At 58.2% G+C, this 21,369-nt stretch overlaps 5 protein-coding genes across 10 annotated transcripts in view; 1 reads left to right on the top strand and 4 right to left on the bottom strand.

Moving 5' to 3' along the window:
* Nucleotides 1–1,648: 1,648 nt before the first annotated feature.
* NME6 (NME/NM23 nucleoside diphosphate kinase 6) lies at nt 1,649–4,481 on the bottom strand. 5 transcript variants are annotated; one of them, XM_082280108.1, is made up of 6 exons: nt 4,275–4,481; nt 4,065–4,167; nt 3,696–3,972; nt 3,386–3,546; nt 2,993–3,169; nt 1,649–1,877 (listed from the first exon to the last, which is right to left on the bottom strand). In XM_082280108.1, exons 1-5 carry the CDS (start codon nt 4,362–4,364, stop codon nt 3,003–3,005), a joined length of 798 nt encoding a protein of 265 aa, XP_082136234.1. In that variant the 5' UTR covers nt 4,365–4,481; the 3' UTR covers nt 1,649–1,877; nt 2,993–3,002. The 5 variants fall into 5 exon arrangements, with proteins under 5 accessions (XP_082136234.1, XP_082136232.1, XP_082136235.1 ...); XM_082280106.1 differs by having other exon boundaries at nt 3,012–3,169; XM_082280109.1 differs by having other exon boundaries at nt 3,012–3,169; nt 3,933–3,972.
* A 115-nt stretch (nt 4,482–4,596) lies between these two features.
* LOC309572088 (rab-like protein 2A) lies at nt 4,597–8,657 on the top strand (the record flags this gene model as incomplete). The annotated part of the gene is made up of 8 exons (XM_082280096.1): nt 4,597–4,736; nt 4,824–4,853; nt 4,978–5,057; nt 6,339–6,418; nt 7,145–7,256; nt 7,877–7,974; nt 8,220–8,303; nt 8,577–8,657. The coding sequence occupies 8 exons, from the start codon at nt 4,597–4,599 to the stop codon at nt 8,655–8,657; spliced, it is 705 nt and encodes a 234-aa protein (XP_082136222.1).
* Nucleotides 8,658–10,012: 1,355 nt separating this feature from the next.
* Nucleotides 10,013–13,822, bottom strand: LOC309572565 (acrosin-like; the record flags this gene model as incomplete). The annotated part of the gene is made up of 5 exons (XM_082280924.1): nt 13,727–13,822; nt 11,880–12,122; nt 11,425–11,684; nt 10,850–10,995; nt 10,013–10,408 (listed from the first exon to the last, which is right to left on the bottom strand). The coding sequence occupies exons 2-5, from the start codon at nt 12,098–12,100 to the stop codon at nt 10,013–10,015; spliced, it is 1,023 nt and encodes a 340-aa protein (XP_082137050.1). The 5' UTR covers nt 12,101–12,122; nt 13,727–13,822.
* A 4,157-nt stretch (nt 13,823–17,979) lies between these two features.
* On the bottom strand, nt 17,980–19,457 carry ATP6V1F (ATPase H+ transporting V1 subunit F). Its single transcript, XM_082279674.1, has 2 exons — nt 19,146–19,457; nt 17,980–18,789 (listed from the first exon to the last, which is right to left on the bottom strand). Exons 1-2 carry the CDS (start codon nt 19,301–19,303, stop codon nt 18,588–18,590), a joined length of 360 nt encoding a protein of 119 aa, XP_082135800.1. The 5' UTR covers nt 19,304–19,457; the 3' UTR covers nt 17,980–18,587.
* Nucleotides 19,458–20,077: 620 nt separating this feature from the next.
* Nucleotides 20,078–21,369, bottom strand: part of FLNC (filamin C) — a 30,274-nt gene continuing 28,982 nt past the window's right edge. For both annotated transcript variants that reach the window (XM_082280495.1, XM_082280496.1), the window contains 2 exons: nt 20,639–20,848; nt 20,078–20,323 (listed from right to left, as the gene is read on the bottom strand). In XM_082280495.1, coding sequence (XP_082136621.1) covers nt 20,136–20,323; nt 20,639–20,848 — 398 coding nt within the window. In that variant the 3' untranslated portion in view covers nt 20,078–20,135. The remainder of the gene's footprint in view (nt 20,324–20,638; nt 20,849–21,369) is intronic.

Raw genomic sequence — 21,369 nt, 5'->3', positions numbered from 1 at the left:
GTGAGACTCCCTGGGCCAGCTCCACACCTGAGGTATCTCTGCAGGTGCCAGGGCTGGACCTTGTGGCCCCAGGCAGTGCTTTTGCAGCAGCACCTGAGGTGGAACCTGCTGCAGACACACAGCTGTGACCAGCCCTGTGCACAGACCTGTGTTCCCTTGCACACCCACGCCACAGGTGGGCCAGGGACCTGCAGTTTCCAGGAAAAAACAGGGATCTCAAACTGCCCTTCACACCTATACTGAGGTGCCACACCCATCAGCATGGAATGGCTTGGGCTGGGAGGGACCATAAAGCTCATCCAGCTCCACATCCCTGCCATGAACACGGATGTCACCCACTACACCAGGCTGCTCCAGGCCCATCCAGCTCAGCCCAAGAAACTGCCTGGGATAGGGCAAGCACCATCAGAAAAGTGAAAAACCATGTGGTAGGTACTTACAAGGAGGGGAAAAAGAAAATGAAAAAACCAAACCAAACCAAACCTTGTTGAGCTTTTGATGGGGTACCCTTCCTTCTCGGACCAGGGTAAAAGAGCAGAGGAGGCTGCTGTTCTGCTAAGTTCTTTATTTCACAGTCTCACAGCTGTCTTGAAGGCAGAGTTCAAGGGGGTTACATGATAAAGGCAAGCAGTGGCAGCAACAGCAGGCAAAACCAGCTTCTTCTCTATGTTCTATATGCTCCATGTATTTTTTCTTACAGAAGTGTGGATTATATTTGTTAACTGACCAATAAGATTAATACATGATTCTAGTTTTTCTTTTCTTAACCTCTCCTGGTCTAATTCTAACAGTTGTAAGCCTCACACAAGTGCTACACAGGTATTACACAGATTTGAGTATACAGTTTCTATCGGCTCTTATTGTTTGTGTGAACACTCCATCTAAAACATGTGAACAGTGTAATTCTATCTAGATTTTGTCTAAAGTAAAGAATTCTGTGGAAAGGTAACACTGCTGCAGCAAGAGCTGTGTTTAAGGTCTCTGCTACAGCTTTTTCATGTTTAAGGCACTTAGCATATATTTCTACGGAAGTTAAAAATCTGTATTTCTATTTCACTTTGGTGTGACTTCATGTATCTCAGCTTGTCCAAAGGTTTTAATTCAACCCCCGTGCTTTGGCTTCCCTCTGGGCCTGAATCCAGAGGAGCTTTTACTCCAACACAAACCCACTTTGATAAGAGCCCTCAAAGCAGAACTACCTGTGACATTCCATAAGGCTTCCTTGGAGACCAAAAATCAGTTTTGACACTGTCTCCTGCATCCAACACCAAGTGCTTCAACCTCAGGTCTCTGATAAAGTTTGCTGGACAGCTTTAGATTTGCACAATAAACCCTCTGTCTGGGGCAATGGACTGCCCAGTCTGAGCACCTGTGCTCAGGTACAGCCTCAGGGCCAGGGCAGTGTCAAGGTGACACGGGGCAGCTACCTGAATCACGGAGGCTGTGAGGTGGCATCACTCTGTGACAATCCTGCTGTCACGAGTTCTCTGCACTGGCAATGTTCAAAGGGGCCCTTTCCCAAATGTAACCACTGCAAGTTAGTAGGAAAAAACACCAAAACTTTAAAAATGGGAAGTGTGAGCCAGGAATTACCAGTTAATGACATTCCCAAGTAATATCCAAAAAGGAACGTGCAACATGAAAGAGAAAAGGTGAAAAATAGTGAAGTTTAATAGTTAAAAGAAAAACACATAGATCTGAGCTAAACCTCCAGGAATCAACAAAACAACTGATGCAATGCCAGTAAAGTATCAACAGCACTGGGGACAGCAGCTCTCAGACCTGTGTGAAGACACACAAGATCCTGAGCAGATCCACTCTGGACACTGCTGAGGACAGGGACAGCAGTGATGTCCCGCAGATCCCTGGCTCTGTACCTGGAACAGAACAATGACCATTTGATCCCAGACAGGAGGAGGAGAGAACACAAACACGGATGAGTTTAACCACGGCAGCTCTGGGCAGTGCTTTCTGCAACAGAGCATTGTCAGTCACTACCCAACACCTCACAGAATTCTGGAAGCACCTAGAAAGCCCCTGCCTTGGATCTGTGACGTACCACGGCACTGGTGAATCTCGGCTCAGCTTTCCTGCCCCAAGCACAGCACTGCATGCCTTCCCCAGCCTGAGCATTTGGGATTGCCCAAAAGAAATTCCCACAGTACAACAAGGCACTGTAACTAAAACGGCAGCACTGTAAGGAGCCCGCAGGGATATGGCATAAATGGACTGAAACCCCGTCCAGGAACACATCTCACACAGCATCCCAGAGAGAAACACAAATCAGCCCGCCAGGACCTGGCTCTGTACCTCCCAGCCAAGCCCTCCTGCACCACCTTATCATCATTCCATCACATATATGGATAATTCAGTGTCTTTGTCCATCCCACTTCCCAAGGACACAGAACTGCCCCAGGACCCAGTGAGGCCATGGACACTAAGGGTTCCCAGCTGCCCTCAGGTGTTTCGTCACAAAGTCTCACATGAAGAGCTATTAGCAAAGCTCTTCACTTCCCAGCCTGGCTGCAGGTGAGTGAGGACAGGACAGTTCATCTTGCCCTGCTGATACCTTTCTTCATGCTCTTTTTCCTTCTTTTCTCCCTAAGGCACTGTGGGAACAGCCAGCAGGAGAACATGAGGCTTCCCATCAGCAAACCCAGGCCAATCCGATCTGGAACAAGCAACCCATCCTTCACCTGGCCCTTGACAAACTCACCTGTCCTGTTCACACCCAAACAAACTCAAGGGGCCAGTGAGCTGCATGGCCAGACTCTGTCGGCATGAGCACTGCTGGGGGAATTCCTCCTACAGCACCCCAGTATCTGCCTGTTACACCAATAATGTGATCCCAGGCAGCGCAACCTAATCTCATGCAGCACAATGTGCACAAGGCCTTCGCTCTCCCACACTCCCTAAACCACAGCACAGCTCTGTGTCTGGTACCCCAAGAGAGTGCCCACACATGCTGCCAGGTCAGCAAACCAAACCCTACCACAGGTAACTCAGGTCACCTCTGCCTCCTCTGCCCTGAGCACGCGGTGCACACGCTCCTCGGTGCTGTAGTACAGCTGCCCGCGGCGGAGCCGGGGCTCGTCCTGCTCGTACCAGCGCTGCTCATTGAACTCGGGGAAAAAAAAGGCAATTTCTCTGCTGGCTGAGGCAGGTGAGTCTGTCAAAAGAGAAGAAAAGGCAATGAGAGAGAGAGATGCCAGTCTGCCACCACAAACACACCAAAGGCACCTGGCTAGGCTGCACCTGGCCAGATGTGCGTGGGGTGTGCAGAAGGGAACAAATCATTCATCTGGAGCCCCAGAACTAAAGCAAAGGCAGACAAAGCACCATCATTCCGGCCTCCCCAAGTGCCATCCAAGAATGCCAGGCCTACCTGAGCCATGGGTCGTGTTCCTGGTGTCCGTGAGGCCGTAGGCACCTCGAATGGAGTCTGGGTCACTGTGTCGGGCTCGGAACACTTTAGTGGGTCCCATCAGGGATCTCCATAGAGGGACAGCATTCTCGTGGGCCAGGATGTAAGCCCACATGGGGCCACTGGGGCAACGGCCCAGGAAGAACAGGAGAAAAGATGAAGAAGCGCTCATTACAAACAGGTTATTCGTCCTTACGAACCTGCACAGTACGGCTGCCATGGGCTGCCATGCCGGGCCCTGGCCTGCCAGGCCATGGGGAGGGGCACGAACCTGCCACGGCACCGACGCCACGGCGTTGGCACTGGTGACCTACTCCAAATGATGACCTCCACCACCTTCGGGGGTGCCACCCACCAGGTACCGCTGCTGTCACATAAGGGCAGCATCCCGACACTCCTCCTGCTATGGCCAGAGCCTCCCACCTCCGCACATCCCAGCGAGCCCCTCCACACACGGATCACCTGCAACGCGGGGCTTCCCCGCGCCCCGCACACCCGCGGCAGGTACCTGGCCATGAACTCCACAAGCCGCTGGTAGAAGAAACGCCCTGCGAAGAGACATGGACCGAGTCGGCACCGGCCCATGTGCACCGGCCCAAGTCAGCATCCCGCTCTAGCAGCCCCTGAGCCCCGCTCGTACCTGCGTGCTCCCGGTAGAAGCGGCGGCTCTGCTCCGGGCCGCACCGCAGCTCCTTGGCGCGGACAATGAGGAACCGGTGACGGAGGATGGCGGCGTGCACAGCCTGCGGGAAGAGGAGGTGCTGGGGCGGGGAGGGAGGGCGAGCCGTGGCGAGGCCTGCTGCGCCCTGCCCGGCCCGGTCCTGCCCGGTCCTGCCCGGCCGTCGCTCACCTCGTGCACGAGCGGATGGGCCGCAGCGTCCGGCTTAAGCAGCGCCAGAGTCAACTGCAGCCGCCGCGCGCCGCCGCGCGGGGCCGCCATGGCCGGGGCGCCGGCGCAGAGAGGGCAGGGCAGGGGTCAGAGGCTGCGGGCGGGGAGGGGCCGGGGTCCGAGGGCGGCGGGGCCGGGGCAGAGGGCCGGGATGGGGCAGAGGGCCGGGATGGGGCGGGGCCGGGATGGGGCGGGGCCGGGGCAGAGGGCCGGGATGGGGCGGGGCCGGGATGGGGCGGGACCGGGACTCGCCGAGCGGCACGGAGGACGCGCAGGCGCTGCCATGGCGACGGCGGTGGAGGAGCGCGGCCGGGACGGGGCCCGGGAGGAAGCCCCGGATGGGACCCGCGATGAGGCCGCGGCCGGCGCTGAGGAGACGGTGAAGATCATCTGCCTGGGCGACAGCGCCGTGGGCAAGTCCAAGTGCGTGGGGCGCGGAGGGCCCCGCGGGGGCGGGCGGGGGCAGCGGCGGGTCCCGCGGGCTCACGGCGGCGCGTGCTCTCTCCGCAGGCTGCTGGAGCGGTTCCTGCTCGACGGCTTGTATCCTTGGGAGCGGGGGAGCGGGGGAGCGCTGCAGGCACGACGGGAAGCGGCGTCGGCCTGGCCCGGTGGTCGCGGCGGAGCGGGGTCTGCACCTCTCCGTCGGCTCCTTAACGCGCCGCAGCCGCCCCCAGCAGTTTTCCACGTTCGCCCTGACGCTGTACCAGCACCGCGCCCGGGTGGGCGGGCAGGAGGTCCGCGTGGGTGAGTAGGGCCAGGGGGGGCATGCCGTGTTCCCGGGGACAGGCGGTGCCATTGCGGAGGGAACAGCTGGGAACTGGAGATCCCCTTGGTCTGGATCTTGCTTAGGGGTTTTGATAGACTACAATATCCTGACAGAACTGGTGCCCTTCTGTGACGGGGCTGCAGGTGCAAAGTGACTGCCATCATCCCCCTGGGCTTGGAAAAGTGTTGGGCAGTTTCCCCGCGATGTCCGGGGCTCTGAGCTGGAGAGACAGGGATTGGATGGATGAGTGGAGAATCGGGGGATGAAAAATGGTCTGGATGACCACATGGAGTCACTGGTCATGGCTCGTTGTCCTTGTGGAGACCTGGACAAGTGGGGGCCCTCAGGGGTCCCTCAGGGTCAGGGTTGGGGCTGGCACTGTTCAACATCTTTGTTGTGACACGGACAGTGAATGCAAATGTGGTCTGATAGGGACCTGTCTGTATTTGGACAGTTTAAGAAGGTCACTGTCCAACAGGTCTGACACAGTGTCAGTGCAAAGGAATCCCTAAGGAAACTGGTTTGTTTGGCTTTGGGTACAGCGCCAAGCTTGGGTCCAGCTGACAAGAGTTGTGACTGCACTGAGGTGCTTAACTGAAGCTATTCAAATGTATACAGCAAACCAGACTCAGATGTGAGCCTACAAACCCAGTGAGAGGTGGGGGATCTCCACCTGAGCTGCATCAACAGCAAAAGGCATGGTCATGTCCAGGTTTGCCCCATGATATCTGGTGTACACAGAACTTCAGGGACTGCGACCTGTTTGCCTCTGGCTGACTTACCTTCAGCACTTCAGAGTGAGTCCTGCCCGGAGAGCAGAGTCAGATGTCTACAAGAGGAGCTGGAGCATTTCCCACAGCAAGGCCCTGGCTGACCATCACTGGGCCAGAAACCAGCAGTGTCTAGCAGTTTCTGCAGTTTTAGGTAGTTTCCCATTGTCATCCCTAGAGACAGAGTGCCAGACATTGCTACTGCTCTTTCCACTTCTGCCTGTCTTGGTCCTGCTGTCCCACAAAACTCGTGTCACTGGTGGCTTCTCCTTTGTTGATGGCCAGTGCCAGCACAGCCCACAGCTGAGCCCAACTAAGAAAAGATCCCAGTTTGGCACAATTTCTTAACCCTGGATTGTTTCAGATCGGTGAGGTGAAACTCAATTTATGTCCCTGAGCAGGTGGGCTGGGCTTTTCCCCTTGGGTGTAAGTTGTGAGAAGAACAGAGCTTGGTGAGTTGTGTCATTCTGAGCTGTTCTTGCGTTACAGACTTCTGGGACACGGCAGGCCAGGAACGCTTCCGGAGCATGCATGCCTCCTACTACCACCAGGCCCATGCCTGCATCATGGTGAGGGAGCCTCAGCTGGGATCCATGGGATTTGGGCTCAGAATAGTCTCAGCGACATTTGGCCTTTGTGTTACTTTTATGGTTACACTGCTGTGTGTTCCTTGTCTCTTCCAGTGGTTTACAAAACTTTCCTAGATTATTCTTTCTTCTCTCACCAGATAAACCCCCTGTAGATGGACCTGGTTAGCTCTGGTCTGTCTCTCCTGGTAACACTTTCCTCTATCCCCTGGCTCTGATGTCTTCTCAATGTCCTCATGTTTGCCCCTGTTCCCAGTTTCCTTGGCTCCTCACCTGCTCCGATCTCCTGGTTTGTCCTGTCGCTCTCACTTTCCACTTTTCCTCACCACTTGGGAGCACCAGTCATTTTCACTGGTGGTTTAGTTGTCAGAACAGAGGAGGCCACATCCGACCCTGCTTGGCACAAACTGTTCCCAGTGTCTGCTCCCTCTGTGGGGTGGCAGGGACTTGTCACAGGACACAGTGACAGTGTAAAGGACATCAAGGGGCTGGTTCCTGCTGGCTGGGCTTGGGGATACTGTCCCTTTCTCTTTCACCATTTCTGATAACACCCAGTTCCCTTTGTCGTGTCTTCCTGGGAACATTCTGGATTCTGTCCTTTGTTGGTCAGAGCTGCCTGGGCTTGGCCCCACAGAGTGATCAGAGCTGTCCTGGGTCAGTCAGAGCTGTCCTGGGCTGGCCCCGGGATAGGTGGTTCTCTTTTGGAAGGTGTTCGATGTGCAGCGGAAGGTCACCTACAAGAACCTAAACAGCTGGTACAAGGAGCTGAGGGAATTCCGCCCAGAGATTCCATGCATCGTAGTGGCCAACAAGATTGATGGTGAGTGTCCCTTCTGCTCCCAGCTTGCCAGGGTTGTGGTGGGATTCGCTCCTGTCCTGACTGAGAACAAATGTCCCTTGTCTGTTGGGTCCAGAGATTTCCTGAGTCCTCCAGGGCTGGATACTATGCTGACCTCACCTGCTGTCTTACAGGTGCCTGTCCTGTGTCGCCAGCAGTTAAAAGTGCAAATTTGATCCATTTCAGTTTTATTCAAGTGATGCTCTTCCAATTCTGTGCTTACCACACTGCCCATTCTATCCAGCAAGAACCCAAAAGTGGCTGGAACAACACCTGGTCAAAAATGGCAGCAAAAGGAGGCAAAAGCTGTTCTGTAGCTTCCCTGGATCAGTCAGGGATGGCCTTGGTGCAACTCCTTCAGCCTGCACAGGCTCCTGTGTGCTGATGTGTCTCAATGCACCTGCTGACAAAACTGTTCACCTGGCTCTGCAGGAGGCTGGAAGGTTCCCTCCCATGAGGAATGCTAGCCAGCCATTCATGATTGCTGTTGCTGGGGCTGTGGCTTGTCTGGGTCAGCAGTGGCTGACATGTCACACAGAAGACACCCACCTTCTGGACCTCCTGCCGTGTCTGACTGACCATGTCTTCTTTGTCTGCCTCAGTGGATATGAAGGTGACCCAGAAAAGCTTCAATTTTGCCCGGAAGTTCAGTTTGCCCTTTTACTTCGTGTCTGCTGCTGATGGCACCAACGTGGTGAAGGTGAGATGGGCGTTCGACTGCTGGGCTTGGTGTCCATGAGGCCCCTCGGCAGCCCAGGGACTCGGGGGCTGCTGTGAGAGCAGGAAACGGTCCATCATTTCAGCTCCATGTGAGAAGCTGGTGGCTATGGAGAGTTGCAGAGGGTTTTTTTTTCCTTGGGATGTGGGAACAGTCTCCATCTGCTACAGGAACTCAATGCCCATGTGCCCCATCCTGTGAGTGACGGGCCTTGTCCTTCCCACCAGCTCTTCAACGACGCCATCAGGCTGGCCGTGGCTTACAAACAGCACTCGGGAGACTTCATGGACGAGGTCCTGCGGGAGCTGGAGGTAGGGAAGCCTCTGTCCCTGCTTGTCCTGAAGGATGAGCAGTTCTGCTCTTTTTCCCCTGTGGCAAAGGGGGGACACTGTGCAGCACGGGAAGCTTTGCCCTCTGGTGATCCCAGGGGCTTTGTGTGCTGCTCATGTCTGGGCTGGGGGGGGGAAGTGGGAACCATCACCAGAGCTTTCAGTGCCCTAGGTGGAGTCTAAAAGAGCCACAGCAGATACTGTTGTTGCAGTCCCTGTCACTTCTCAGCAGTTCCTTGTCCTGCTCCTTTCCAGAGCTTTGACCTGCAGAAGACAAGCAAGGATTTCTCGGATGAAGGGAAGAGCTGCACTGAAGAGGAGCCCCCATCTGCCTAGGCCTGGACCCTGAGCCTGGTTTTCCCTTGGCTCTGGATCTCTGGGGCCTGCACAGAGGACAGTGATGTTTCTCGTGCCCTAGAGATGTGGTGATGGGCAGCTGGGCCTCTTCCCTTCTTGTGGGAGCCTGTCTGGGCAGGATCTTCATTGGCTCAGCCCTCACTACTGCACATTTCACTCAGGGGAGGGATGGGAGAATCCACATGATTCCACATGGATCATTGCTCATTCCTACTGCTCCTTCAGGACAAAGCTGGCTGGGAGAGGTGAGCCATCTTGGACCTGCAGGAAGGATCCTGCCCAGCTGCTGTAGTGGTACCTGCTGCAGAAAGCAAACACTAAAGCATATTTTTTACAAAGCTATGAGATGGCATCCTTCTTGCACTGCTGCCATAAGGAGGCAGGTCCCAGGTAGTATAAGGCCACGGGCCAGCCCTGCCTGCTCACAGCTGAGCCAGTGCTGCCTCTGTCCACCCCTGACCTCTGCCACAACATTCCTGGGCTCCCGTCCCTGTTCTGCCCCAGAACAGCCAGATCCCATGGGCTGCTGAGCGCAGGAGGTTTCTCCTTCCAGGTCCCTACAGCTGACACAGGTGGGCTCACACCCATGGGCTGGTTCTGTCCCAGCTTGTTGGATCTGGCCATGGCTCTTGTCTGTGTGTGTGTGCACGCACAAGATGCTGCATTCCAGGGAGCTGGACACACACACACTCTTAGACATTCATGGAATCATGGAAAGGTTTGGTTTGAAAGGGACCTTAAAGGCCATCTCATTCCAACCCCCTGCCATGGACAGGAACACCTTCCACTGTCCCAGGTTGCTCCAAGCCCCGTCCAACCTGGCCTTGGACACTTCCAGGGATCCAGGGGCAGCCACAGCTTCTCTGGGCAACCTGTGCCAGGGCCTCACCACCCCCTGAGTAAAAACTCCTTCCCAACACCTCATCCAAATCTCCCCTCCTCTAGATTTAAACCACTCCTCCTTGTCCTGTCAGGACCTGCCCGTGCAAAAAGCCGCTCTCCCCCATTACTATAACCTGCTTCAGGCACTGGAAGGGGCACTGAGGTTTCCCTAGAGCCCTCTGCAGGCTGAAGAATGAATGTGAAGCGCACAGCAGATGGACAGACAGAGCAGGGACTCTCCGAGCCCGCGGGTGCACTGAGCAGGGCTGAAAACAAGGTTAATGGTGAACACAGAAACTTTACTTCAACACCTCAGTCACGTCAGCATCGGCGTGGCTCCAGCGGAGCAGCATGGGCAGGACAGAGAAGCTTCTGGCCCCAAGGCTACCTTTGGCCCAGCAGGAAATGCCGTGGTCCACTGTAGCCCTGGCTCCTGCTCATCCCGCTGCTGCTCAAGCCTTTTTGTCCTTCAGGAACTGCAGGAACTCCTGCAGCAGATTCCGGAATTGCACCAGGATCTGGTGTGGGAATGCCATGGGCATTAACGTGCCTGAGGATGTCAGCGCTGGTCTCAGGCTGTACTCAGGGGTCAAGCTGATGTGTTCCTCTGGTGCTGGTTTCAGACGCTGCTCAGGGGCCGAGGTGACGACTGGCTCTGGTGCTGGACCGGCTCTTTCTGCTGGGCTCAGGCCCGTCTGGAGCAGGATCCAGTTGTAGAAGTGCTGAGTGGAGGTGTAGATTCCGGGGTGCCGGGCTCTCTCACAGCCTCTGCCCCAGCTGCTCATTCCCACGAGCCAGAAGTAGTCGGCTTCGTTGTCCTTGCAGACGAGGGGACCCCCGCTGTCCCCCTGCGGCAGGAGAGGGGGCTCAGGGGCTGGGGGGGGCTGCTGCCAGCACCAGGGCTGGCTCCTCTCTCCCAGCCCCTGTCAGGTCCGCACTCCCGGCACGGGAAGGCTCTGCTCAGGGGCCGGAGCCTCCAGGCCCTCGGCTGGGAGCAGCTTGGAGGCTCTCCCATCTCTGCACATTGGTCCCAGATGTGCGGAGGACAAACGTTCCAGGGTCACAACCTCGCTTTGGGTCTGCTGGGGGCACTGGATGGACTTTGTGGGCAGGACCAGGCCTTGGGGACAAGGGGACATAGGACAGAGACCTGCAGATGGGGAAGGGCAGCCCCGGGACACTGGACAGGGACGGGAGGATGAGAAAGGACAGCCCCGGGACACGGACCCACGAGTGGGGAAGGGTGGACTGGACACAGGACAGGCTGGGCTGTGTTTGGGGGCTCCTACCTGGCAGGTGTCGATGCTGCCCTGGGGGTACCCTGCACACAGGTTGTCAAGATGAACGGCCCCCGCGTACCATGGGCTGCTGTTGCAGAGCTCCGTGTCCATGAGGTGGACCTTGGACTCCTGCAGCACCATGCCCGATCCCTGAGCTGTGGGCACAGAGGGGAATGAGCCCCCAGCAGCTCGGTACCCATCCTCTCCCCTGCCTGGGGTGAATCCCTACCCCGGGCCTGGCTCTGCCCCTTCTCTGGGACTGGCTTTGCCCCTTCTCCGTGGAGCGACGGTGTCCAGCTGTGTCCCTGCTGTTGGCTCTGGGGGAGGGGCCAGACCCATCTCTCCAGAGGCTTCACAGAGTCACGGAATTGTTCGGGTGGGAAGGAACCTTACAGCTCATCCTGTTCCACGCCCCGTCTTGGGCGAGGACTCTTTCCCCCAGCCCGGGCTGCTCCGAGCCCCGGCCCCGCTGACGTCCTGCAGCTGGACCCTGTCTGTGGCCAGCCCATGTCCCTGGGGTGCCCAGTCCATGTCGCCAGGGTGCCCAGCTCACCCTCGGCGCACACATCTTGTTGGGAACCCACCTTTAGCAAAATCCCAGCCGGCGATGTAGCAGGATTTCAGCTCCGAGACCCTGAGCGAGGCGTCGGGCACACAGCCCAGCTGGATGTAGTCGCTGCACTCCACGGGCTGGTCCAGCTCCACCAGGGCGATGTCGTTCCTCGCCGTGGCAGCCACGTAGTGCTGGTGCACCAGGAGCCTCTGGATGTGGCGCACCTTGGACTCGGGGCCCGGCTGAGTCAGGTCTGTGGTCCCAATCACCACCTCCCACGTGGAGACGCCTCTGGAGAGCAGATGGAGAGAGGGGTGACAGGGAGCAGAGCCACAGGCTGCAGCAGCCCAGCATTTCCCGGCCTTCTGCTTCCCAAGGCAGAGAGAGAAGCAGAGAGGAAAGAGCCAGGATGGAAGTGGCATGTGGTGCTGTGACCTGGCCACCTGCCCGTGCTCGGGGGACATCTCTGTCCCTGCTCCTCCTTACCCGCCCCTGGCGAAGCAGTGTGCAACTGTGAGGACCCACTGGGAGCTGAGGAGGACACCTGAACACATGTGCCACGTGCCGTTCTCCCAGGTGGCCTGGATGCTGACGATGCCAGGCCAGGCCCCTGGCTGGACACTGGTGCCACCCTCAGCACCAGATGTGCCATCAGCAGAAGCCACAGAGTCGTAGTCGAGAACTCCAGAGCTGTGGTCAGATGCCATGGGCCGGAGCCCGCAGGTCCCTCTGGAAGCACAAAGCCATCAGTGTTCTGCTCGGTGGCTGCTGCTGCTCAGGCTGAAGGTCCCACCCGGTGCTGAGGGCAGCAGGGCCAGAGAACCCCGAGGGGCATCTGTCTCCCCCAGTTCTGCCAGGGAAGCCCCCAAGTGTTCCTCGGGCTCCCTCCCAGCCCCTGGGGCCGCTCACCTGCAGGTATCCCAGGTGCCCCCCACGGGCCCAACCAGGGCCAGCAGGACGAGCAGCCCCAGCAGAGCCATCGGTGCCAGTGCAGGTGGCAGTGGCCAGGATTGCGGTGTCACCTCCAGTGCGGCCACCGACACAGCGGCCACAGGCTTCGTGGTGCTCACAGTGCCCCAGCCCAGGGCCGCTGTCACAGAGGGGCCGGTTCTGTGTGCTGGCCATGGCAGGGAGGGGCAGCACAGAGTCATAGAGGCATGGAATGGTCTGGGTGGAAGGGACTCTAACGACCACCTAGTGCCATCCCTGTCATGGGCAGGGACACCTTCCACTATCCCAGGGTGCTCCAAGCCCCATCCAGCCTGGCCTTGAACACTTGCAGGGATCCAGGGGCAGCCACAGCTTCCCTGAGCAACCTGTGCCAGGGCCTCCCCACCCTACCAGTCAGAAATTCCTTCCTAACACCTCATCTAAACCTGCCCACCTTCAGCTTAAGGCCATTTTTCCTGTGTCCTATCACTACATGCTCTCATCCAAAGTACCCCTCCAGCCTTTTTCTAAGCCCCCTTTAAGTACTGGAAGGGGCACCAAAGTCTCCCTGGAACCTTCTGTTCTCCAGGCTGACCAGCCATAACTTAGCCTGTCATGCCCTTCTTCCCACCCTGAATGAGTATTTAAAATGTTGGGATCCTTGCTGTAAAACAGCGGTGCTCTGCTAGTTCACCTACATTCACCTTTTACATGTGTTTATTTACATCCATTTCAGAAAGGCATCTGACTTTGATTAAATACCTTAATAATTGAAAGTTTCATTTTTTTGCTCTGTAATTTCTTGAAGTACTTTGTGGGAGGATGGCTGAGGGTAAAAAGATAACAGTATGAAATTATAGGGGAAAATACAGTTGCAGCTCTCTGGATGGAAGGCGGTCAGTACACCTGACCTCCCTCACACAACACAATCCAGGAGAATCCCCTGCTGCCCATGCTATGGGATAAGCCCAGGACAAAGGGGTTCTGGGCAGGATCGTGTCCAGACCCCCACCCACCAGCACCCCCAAATCCTTCTCCCAGGGCTCCTCCCTCTGCTCATTCCCAGCCTGATTGATTCCAAAGGTTTCCCCAGATGCAGCATCTGCACTTGGTCTTGTCAAACCTCATGAGGTTCCCATGGGCCACCACTTGAGCCCGTCCAGGTCCCTCAGGGGGAGACCTGCCCCACTCAGCTTGGTGTCACCTGCAAACCTGCTGATGGTGCCCTCCATCCCTTCATCCTTGTCATTAACAAAGATATTAAATTCTTCCTGCACATCTGTGATCCCAGGTTCTCCCTTCCCTTTTGGGTGGGACATCACAGGGGTGTTGGACAGAGTGTGGCCAGCACGTCAGGGAGCTCATCCTGCCCCTCTGTCCTGCCCAGGTGAGGGAGGCCATACCTGGACTGTTGTGTTCAGTCCTGGGCTCCACAACTCAGGAAAGACAAGGAGCTGCTGGAGAGGGTCAAGGAGGCCACAAAGATGATTCAGGGTCTGGAGCATGTCTGTGATGAGAAGAGACTGCAGGAGCTGGGCCTGGTTAGTCTGGAGAAGGCTGAGAGAGGATTCCATCAATCCACACAAATATCCCTTCAATCTACAGAAATCTCTGAGAGGGGATACCATCAATCCATACAAATATCTCAAACACAGAATCACACAGAACTACAGAATCAATTACATTGGAGAAGCCCTCCTAGACCATTGAGTCCACCCTATGCCTGGTCTCCACCCTGTCAACCAGACCAGAGCACTGAGTGCCACGTTCAGTCTTGGACACCTCCAGAGATTGGGACTCCATGGGGCAGCCCCTTCCAATGGCTTACCACCCTTTCCATGAAGAAATTTTTCTTGATGTCGAACCTGAACCTCTTGTGGCATAACTTGAGGCTGTTCCCTCTTGTCGTGTCCCTTGTTCCCTGGGAGGCTGACCCTCACCTGGCTCCACCCTCCTGTCAGGGAGTTCTGGAGAGTGAGAAGGTCCCCCCCGAGCCTCCTTTTCTCCAGGCTGAGCCTCTCCAGCTCCCTCGGCTGCTCCTCATAGGATTCACCCTCTAGACCCTTCCTCAGCTACACTGCCCTTCTCTGGACACACTCCAGCCGCTCAATGTCCTTCTTGAACTGAGGGGCTGAGAACTGGGCAGAGGACTTGAGGTGTGGCTTCACCAATGCCAAGTTCAGGGGGACAATCACTTCCCGACCCATTCATTTTTCGTCACATAGGGACAGGCTGCTCCTGCACCTTCAAGGTTTCTTTCTTAATGTACGCCCAGCCTTCCTGGGACCCTTTGTTTTTAAGGGTTGCTTCCCAAGGGACTTTCTAAATCAGTGTCCCAAATAGGCTGAAATTCGCCCTCTGAAAGTCCAGGGTAGAGGTTTTGTTGACACACCTTGTTACTTCACCAAGGATTGAAAACTCCTTCATTTCATGGTCACTGTGCCCAAGATGGCCCTGACCACCACATCTTCCAGCAGCCCTTCTCAGTCTGCAAACAGCAGGTCCAGCGGGCCCCCCTGCCTTGGTCAGCTGCTCACCTACTGTGTCCGAAGTTCTCTTCCCCACATTCCAGGAACCTCTCGGACTGTCTCCTCTCCACCATGTTGTTTCCAGCAGACATCCAGCAGGTTAAAGGCTCCCACAAGGACAAGGGCTGGCAACCATGAAATATCAGCCAGCACTTTAAAAAATAATTAATCCGCCTCTTCATCCTGGTTGGGCGGTCTAGAACAGACTCCCGCAAGGGTATCTGCCTTACCCGCCTTCCCCTCGATTCTCACCCATGACCCGGCAACCTTATTGTCACTGCCACAAAGCTCAAGACAGTCAAAACACTCCCTAACATACAGAGTCATCACACCACCTCTCCTTCCTCGCCTGTGACGGCAACTATGTCAGAGCTTTGCTGCTGCACGATGGCCTCCAGCTCCTCCTGTATGTTGCCCACACTGCTGCATTGGTGTAGATGCATTTCAGCTAGGCTATCGATTTCTCCCCAACATTGGCCTGCTGCCCACAGGTTCATCTCTAGTGAGCATGGTCTCATCCCCTTCTCTCTTCAAACCTAGTTTAAAGCCCTCTCAATCAGCCCTGCCACAGGCTGGAACCCTTTTGCCTCTTCTAGAGAGGTGAACCCCATTTGTCTCCAGCCCGGTGCCATACAAACCACCTCATGACCAAAAAACCCAAAACTCCACCAATGGCACCAGTCTTTAAGCTACTTTTTCATCTCATGGGTTTTCCTGTTCATTTTGGCATTCATCCCTACTACCAAAGGAATCAAGACCACCACCTCTGCTCTTGTCCCTTCAACCAGGCAACCCAGTGCCTTGAAGTCCTTTTCTGTTACCCTGGTACTTTTCTCATCAACCTCGTCCCTGCCAACCAGGACAACGAGCAGTGGGCAGCAATTGGTGGGCTGAATTAGTCCAGAGAGCCTCCCAGCAATATCCCTTGCCTGGCCCCCAGGGAGGTAGCAGACTTCCCTGTGGGATGGGTCTGGTTGGCATACAGGGTCCTCAGTTCCCCTCAGAAGTGTCACCGACTACAACTACCCTTCTTTTTTTCTTAATACCCGTAGTTGTGATCTGATTGACTGCACTGATCTGGGATACCCTCCAGGTAGACCTTCTTCTTCACTCTCACCTGCCTGACCCTCAAAATACAGGACCTTGTATCTGTTCTGTGAGGGCACCTGGGAAGGCGAGGGAAGCAAATTCTTCTACCTCCCCAAGCAGGGACATGTTTCCATTCCCCAGCTTTTGAGTCTCCTCTTGCCTGATGGCAGGCAGGGCAGGCCTGAGGGTCAGGGCCACTCTGACTCTTCCTGAGCTTCCATCCACTGCATTTCTCTCCTGGATGGAAGGGTGCAACTCCACCAGGCTATTTCTCCTTTGCATTCCCTGATACTCCTCAGCCTCTCCACCTCCTCTTTAAGACCCTTCGCCCATTCACACCACATGCAGGTGTCATTTCCACTGTCCTCCAGCAGTAACAGTAGGCTCAGACACTCCCTGCAGCCGGAGACCTGGACAGCTGCATGTTTCCTGGGGAGCTCTGTCTGGGTCTGCGTGTTCTTGCCAGCAATGGCTTTTGTCAGTGTGTAAACTACTGCTGGGTCTAACCAAGTTGGACAAGAGAAAAAAACAACCCCCACGAGGTGAGCTCACCTCAGGAGCCAGGAGGGTGTCTGTGCCCTCCTACACACCCTCCTGCTTGAACTGCCATGCCATGTCCTGCTGCTGCTCCACGTCCTATTTGCCTGCCCCAGCCACGATGCTTTGGGTCACTTGCACTGCCTGGAGCCATTTTAATCTCCCATGCTGCTCCTGGCAATGCCCTCTCTGTGCCTGACTGGCTGCCAGAGCTCCTGAGTCCACACGGGGCTTTGGACTGCTGCTCACGTGTCCACACAAATCTCTCACCTGAGGGGATTGCACCAATCCATTCAAATATGTGTGGGGTGATCCCACCAATCCCCACAAATCTCCCCAGGGTATGAGGATGGTGCCAGACCCAGCCTGGTGGTACCCAGCAACAGGATGAGGAGCCATGCCCTGAACTCCAACACTCCCACTGCCAGCTCAGCATGAGGCAGAACTTCCCTCCATCACGGAAGGGCCAAGCCCTGAGACAGCTGCCCGAGGAAGGTGCGGGGTCTCCCTCCATGGAGACATCCCAACCCACCTGGGCAAGTGTCACCTGCTTCAGGTGACCCTGCCTGGGCAGGGGCTGGGCTGGATCATCACCAGAGGGCCCCTTCCACTCCAGCTGGGATTCTGTGTGTGATAAATGTGTGTGTGTGTGTGTGATATGCGTGTGACACCTGTATGTGAAACACCTGCGTGGCCTGTGTGTGATACTCCTGGGTGTGTGACACCTGTGTCCGTGTCCACCTGTGTCCACCCTTGCCCACCCGCCACTGTGTGTCCCCAGCGTGGCCACCACCCAGGCCCCCCAGAGATGTGAATTCCCCCTCAACTCCCCCAAGCCTCAGGGACCTCTCCAGGCATCACCCCTGTCCCCAGGGGCACAGCACGGGCCGCTGAGGGGGTGGGGGGGCATGGGGACATGCGGGATGGGAACAGAAACATGGGGGCAGGGCTGGGTGGATGGGGCCCCCAGGCTCTCAGACCAATGCCCCTCAGGCCCTGGGGATCACTGTGGGTGCAGGGGATCATCCCTGCTGTCCCCCCTGAGGTTGGGGGTTATGGAGGGGTCTCAGGGTGCTCCTGTGCCCTGAGCCCTCCATGTCTCTGTCCCCCCATGTCCCATAGCATGTTCCTGCGCCACAGCCCTGAGTCCCCTCCATTTCTGTCCCCACTGTGCCCCACAGCTTGTCCCTCCCATGCCCCCATCCCTCACAGCAGCCCACAGAGCAGAGCAGACAATGAGTGGTGTCAGCACATGTTGGGGACACTGTGGGGGGGGACACATGGGGGACACAAGTGACAACTGGGCACCGGGGGGTACAATAAATAACAACCTTCCTCCCAGGATTCTGCTGGGGCTGAGGAGGCTGGGGAGGAACTGGGGGAATGGTGACAAGGTCACGGCGACAACTCCCAGTGTCCTTGGGGTGATCCTTTACTCCCCCCCCCAGCTGTCCCTCCCCGCCTACAGGCAGGATCTGGCAGGATTCAGCAGGATACAGTGGTGGCACTTCCCCATCACGGGACACAGCTGAGACATGGTCACAGGTCACCCACAAGGCCCCCGTGGTCCCCCCAGGCATCATCAGAGACACCCCAGGTTTCCCGTCACCCTCAGACCCACGGGGCAACCACAGCCCCCCAGCACCCGAAGGACACCCTGGGAACCCCAGGGGCCTCCCAGCAGCACCCTGGAATGGGCTGGGGACTCCTTGAGGTGGGGACCCCCAGGCATGGGGCACAACTGCCCCACGCGGGCTGGAGACCCCCGGGTGGAGACCCCCAGGCCAGGCTTGTGACCCCGTGGGGTGCCAGGGGGTGTTTGGGGGTACCAGGGACAGCTATCACAGATTGTCGAGTGTGAAGAAGTTGGGGGAGTGGTGGGGGACTCTTTGGGGGTGCTGGGAAGGTACCAGGGACTGTTTGGGAGTGCCCATCACCCGTGGCTGGGTTCAAAGAGGCCACGGGCGCAGGACGGAGGGGACAGTCTGGGGGTGCCGTGGGGGTTTGCACATATTGGGGGGTATCAGGGGAACTGTTTGGGGGGAGCTTAGAGGGGGTCCGAGAGAGATTTGGGGGTGTCTCGGGAGGGGTTGGGGAGTCCTGGGGGGCTCTATCGCAGCTCATCAGGTGCGAAGAGCCCCCGGGCACGGCGCAGCACCGAGTCCCGGGCCGGGTCGTAGGGGTGGTCCTTGGAGGGGATCTCGAGCACTGCGGGCAGCGCCCGGGCATGGGCTGCGACTGCCGGCCGGATCTGCTCCGCGAGGGCCTGCGAGATCAGGATCATCCCCACGTCCTCCCGCGCCAGGAAACCCCTAGGAACAGGGAAAAAAGGGAGAGTGAGGGAGGCACAGAGAGCGCACCACGGGCGCCCCAGCGAGGGGGGACAAGTTCCTCGGGACCCCCCTTGGGCCTCCTGATCCCCCTAAACACTCCTGGGACTCTGACCTGAGACTCCTGGGAGCCCTCTCCTTCCCCTCCAGGAATTCTGTGACCCCCTAGGCCTCAAAATATGCCTGGATCCTCCTCAGAGACCCCTCTAGGGACTCACAAACACAGCGACCCCTCAGACACCTCCCAAACCTTGTTGATCCCCCTGACACTTCTGAGACACTCCCAGAGCCCTCCTCAGACCGCCCCGTGCCCCCCAGGCCCCGTTCCCCCCGCAAACCGAAAGGTCTCCTCGATCTCGGCCAGGCTTGTTTCCTTCTCCACCACCAGGAAGTTGGGCCGCCGGTGCTTGTCCAGCTCCCCGATGCCGCCCAGCAGAAACCCGGTCACCGTGTCCTCGTCGCCCATCACCGCGATCAGCTTCCCGCGGCCCGCCATGCCCGGGGCCCGCTGAGAACGGAATCCGCCGGGATCAGGACGCTCCGAAAGCCGCTGCGGGGACCCGGCGGGATCCGGATGCGCCGCCGGGAGCGGCTGTCGGGATCGGGATCGATCGGGAACGACCGGGACCCGCCGCCACTTCCGGGTTCCGCCGCCGCCGCCCCGCCCCCACACCGCCCCGCCCGCCGCCGTGGCCACGCCCCCCTCGCCGTCCCGCCGGCCCCGCCCCGCGGCCTGGCCGCGCGCATGCGCAGCGCGCCGTGTCCTTGCGGGGACGCGGGGCGCTCCCCTGCACACCGCCCCCTACCGGACGGCGCGGGCCCCGCAGGGCAGCCCGGACCGCGCTGCCGGGACCCCCCGAGCCTCCCCGCCCCCCAGGATACCGCTGCTCTGCCATGGAACCCCCCTAGGGCCCCCTCAGGACTCGGTCATTCTGCCCCAGACCTTCCCAGGCCACCTCCACTGTTCTATTCCAGACCCCACCATCTCACACCAGGACCTCATGATCCCACCCTGGAGCCCCCAGAACCGCACCCCCCTACCCCCCCGGTACCACGATGTCCTGCTCTGGAGCCCCCCGGGCCCCATCATCCTGCCCCGGACCCCCAGGACCGCCCCCAAACCCTTTTGTGCTGTTCTGGACACCGCAGAACTCTGATGTCCCGCTCAGGACACCCCTAGATCTGGTGTCCTTCCCCAGAGTCCCCTAGGACCCTGGCACCCTCCCAGCCCCACTCCGTGCTGTGTCCCATGTCATCACTCGGACCACTCTTCCTCTCCCAGTGCTTTATTGACAGGCCTGGGACCCCCTGAGATCCCTGGGGGGGTCTCAGGCCGCAGTGACACGGAAGGGGCTCCCCGGGACATCGCGGTCACCCCAGCGCAGCAGCAGCACGTACTCCCCACGCTCCCGCACGCTGTAGGTCACCGTGTACACGCGGTTCCCCTCGTGCTTCACGTGCACCTCCTCGCAGGGGGCCTTGGGGCCGTGCACCCCCACCAGCAGCATGTTTGTGCCTAGCGGGAGACAGGGGCAGGGTGAGCTTGAGACCCCAGGGTCACCCCAAGCTTCCCCCCCTGCATCCCAGACCCTTCACCGCACTCCCCCTCTAACCCACCCCATCCCCTCCCAGGATGCCCAGGCTCCACTTTAACCCACCCCATCCCTTCTCAAGATCCCCCAGAATTCGCTGAACACCCCACAGACCCACCACCTCCCATCCAAGCCCTCACAGCACTCCCCTAGGAGCCCCTGGACTGCGCTGCTGAGCCCCCATATGCCCTCTCCCCTCCCAGCCACCCCAACCCCCCCGGACCCCCAGCGCCCCTCACCGGCCTTGCTGCAGTCCACGGTGAAGTGGTTCTTGTGGCCCAGGCGGGCAGCTGCCAGCCCTGGCCCCCGGGCCACCACCTGACTGGCGTCCGATGGGGCCTTGGTGACCCCCCCAAAGGCGGGGGGGCCCCGTGACCCCCCCCTCACCACCGGCTCTACCAGCACTGTTGAGGTCTCGTGCAGACTGTGTCCCCCTGACAGCCGTGGGCCTGGGGAGTACAGGGGGGACACCGTCAGCCCCCACCCTGGCGACACCCCCTATCACACCATGCTGGGGGCACATGAGGACATCTTTCAGGGACAACCCCCCCTCCTCCCGGGACCCCCACCATGTCATCCTGAAACTACAGAAGACGTCTCGCTTTATCTTTTAAACTCCTTGCAAGGACCTTCAGCAAATTCTCTCCCATCAGGAGAGACTCGATTTATGGCACAATAAAGTGTCAGGGCTCCTACACCACCTCACCCCCAGGACCCACTGTCACCACCCTGGGAACCCCCCCCTTCATGTCACCCTGGGGGTCCTCCAGGGTGGCCCTCCTGCAGCCTTCCATCATGCCCATCATTGACCCCTTGTCACTCCACACTGGGGACCTGAATATTCTCCCCCCATCTCCCTTATCCATGCTCCCCATCCCCATGTCTACCCCCACCCCATTTGTACCAGTGACCTTGGCCTTGAGGGGGCTGCCCATGATGCAGTGGGGACCCCGGTATCCCCACGTCCCCC

This window comes from Coloeus monedula, assembly GCF_965178545.1.
Source record: "Coloeus monedula genome assembly, chromosome: 4".
NCBI lineage: Eukaryota > Metazoa > Chordata > Aves > Passeriformes > Corvidae > Coloeus > Coloeus monedula.
This window is presented reverse-complemented; position numbering and strand designations above follow the sequence as displayed.

Coding starts and splice junctions, on each gene's coding strand:
- NME6 (XM_082280106.1), bottom strand. CDS start 4,364: ATGGCGGCCCCGCGCGGCGGCGCGCGGCGGCTGCAGTTGACTCTGGCG. Junction 3,973..4,064: donor CTTCTACCGGGAGCACGCAG/GTACGAGCGGGG, acceptor GTCTCTTCGCAG/GGCGTTTCTTCTACCAGCGG. Junction 1,878..3,011: donor TCAGGGCAGAGGAGGCAGAG/GTGACCTGAGTT, acceptor GTTCTGTTCCAG/GTACAGAGCCAGGGATCTGC.
- ATP6V1F (XM_082279674.1), bottom strand. CDS start 19,303: ATGGCGGGCCGCGGGAAGCTGATCGCGGTGATGGGCGACGAGGACACG. Junction 18,790..19,145: donor GAGATCGAGGAGACCTTTCG/GTTTGCGGGGGG, acceptor CCCTGTTCCTAG/GGGTTTCCTGGCGCGGGAGG.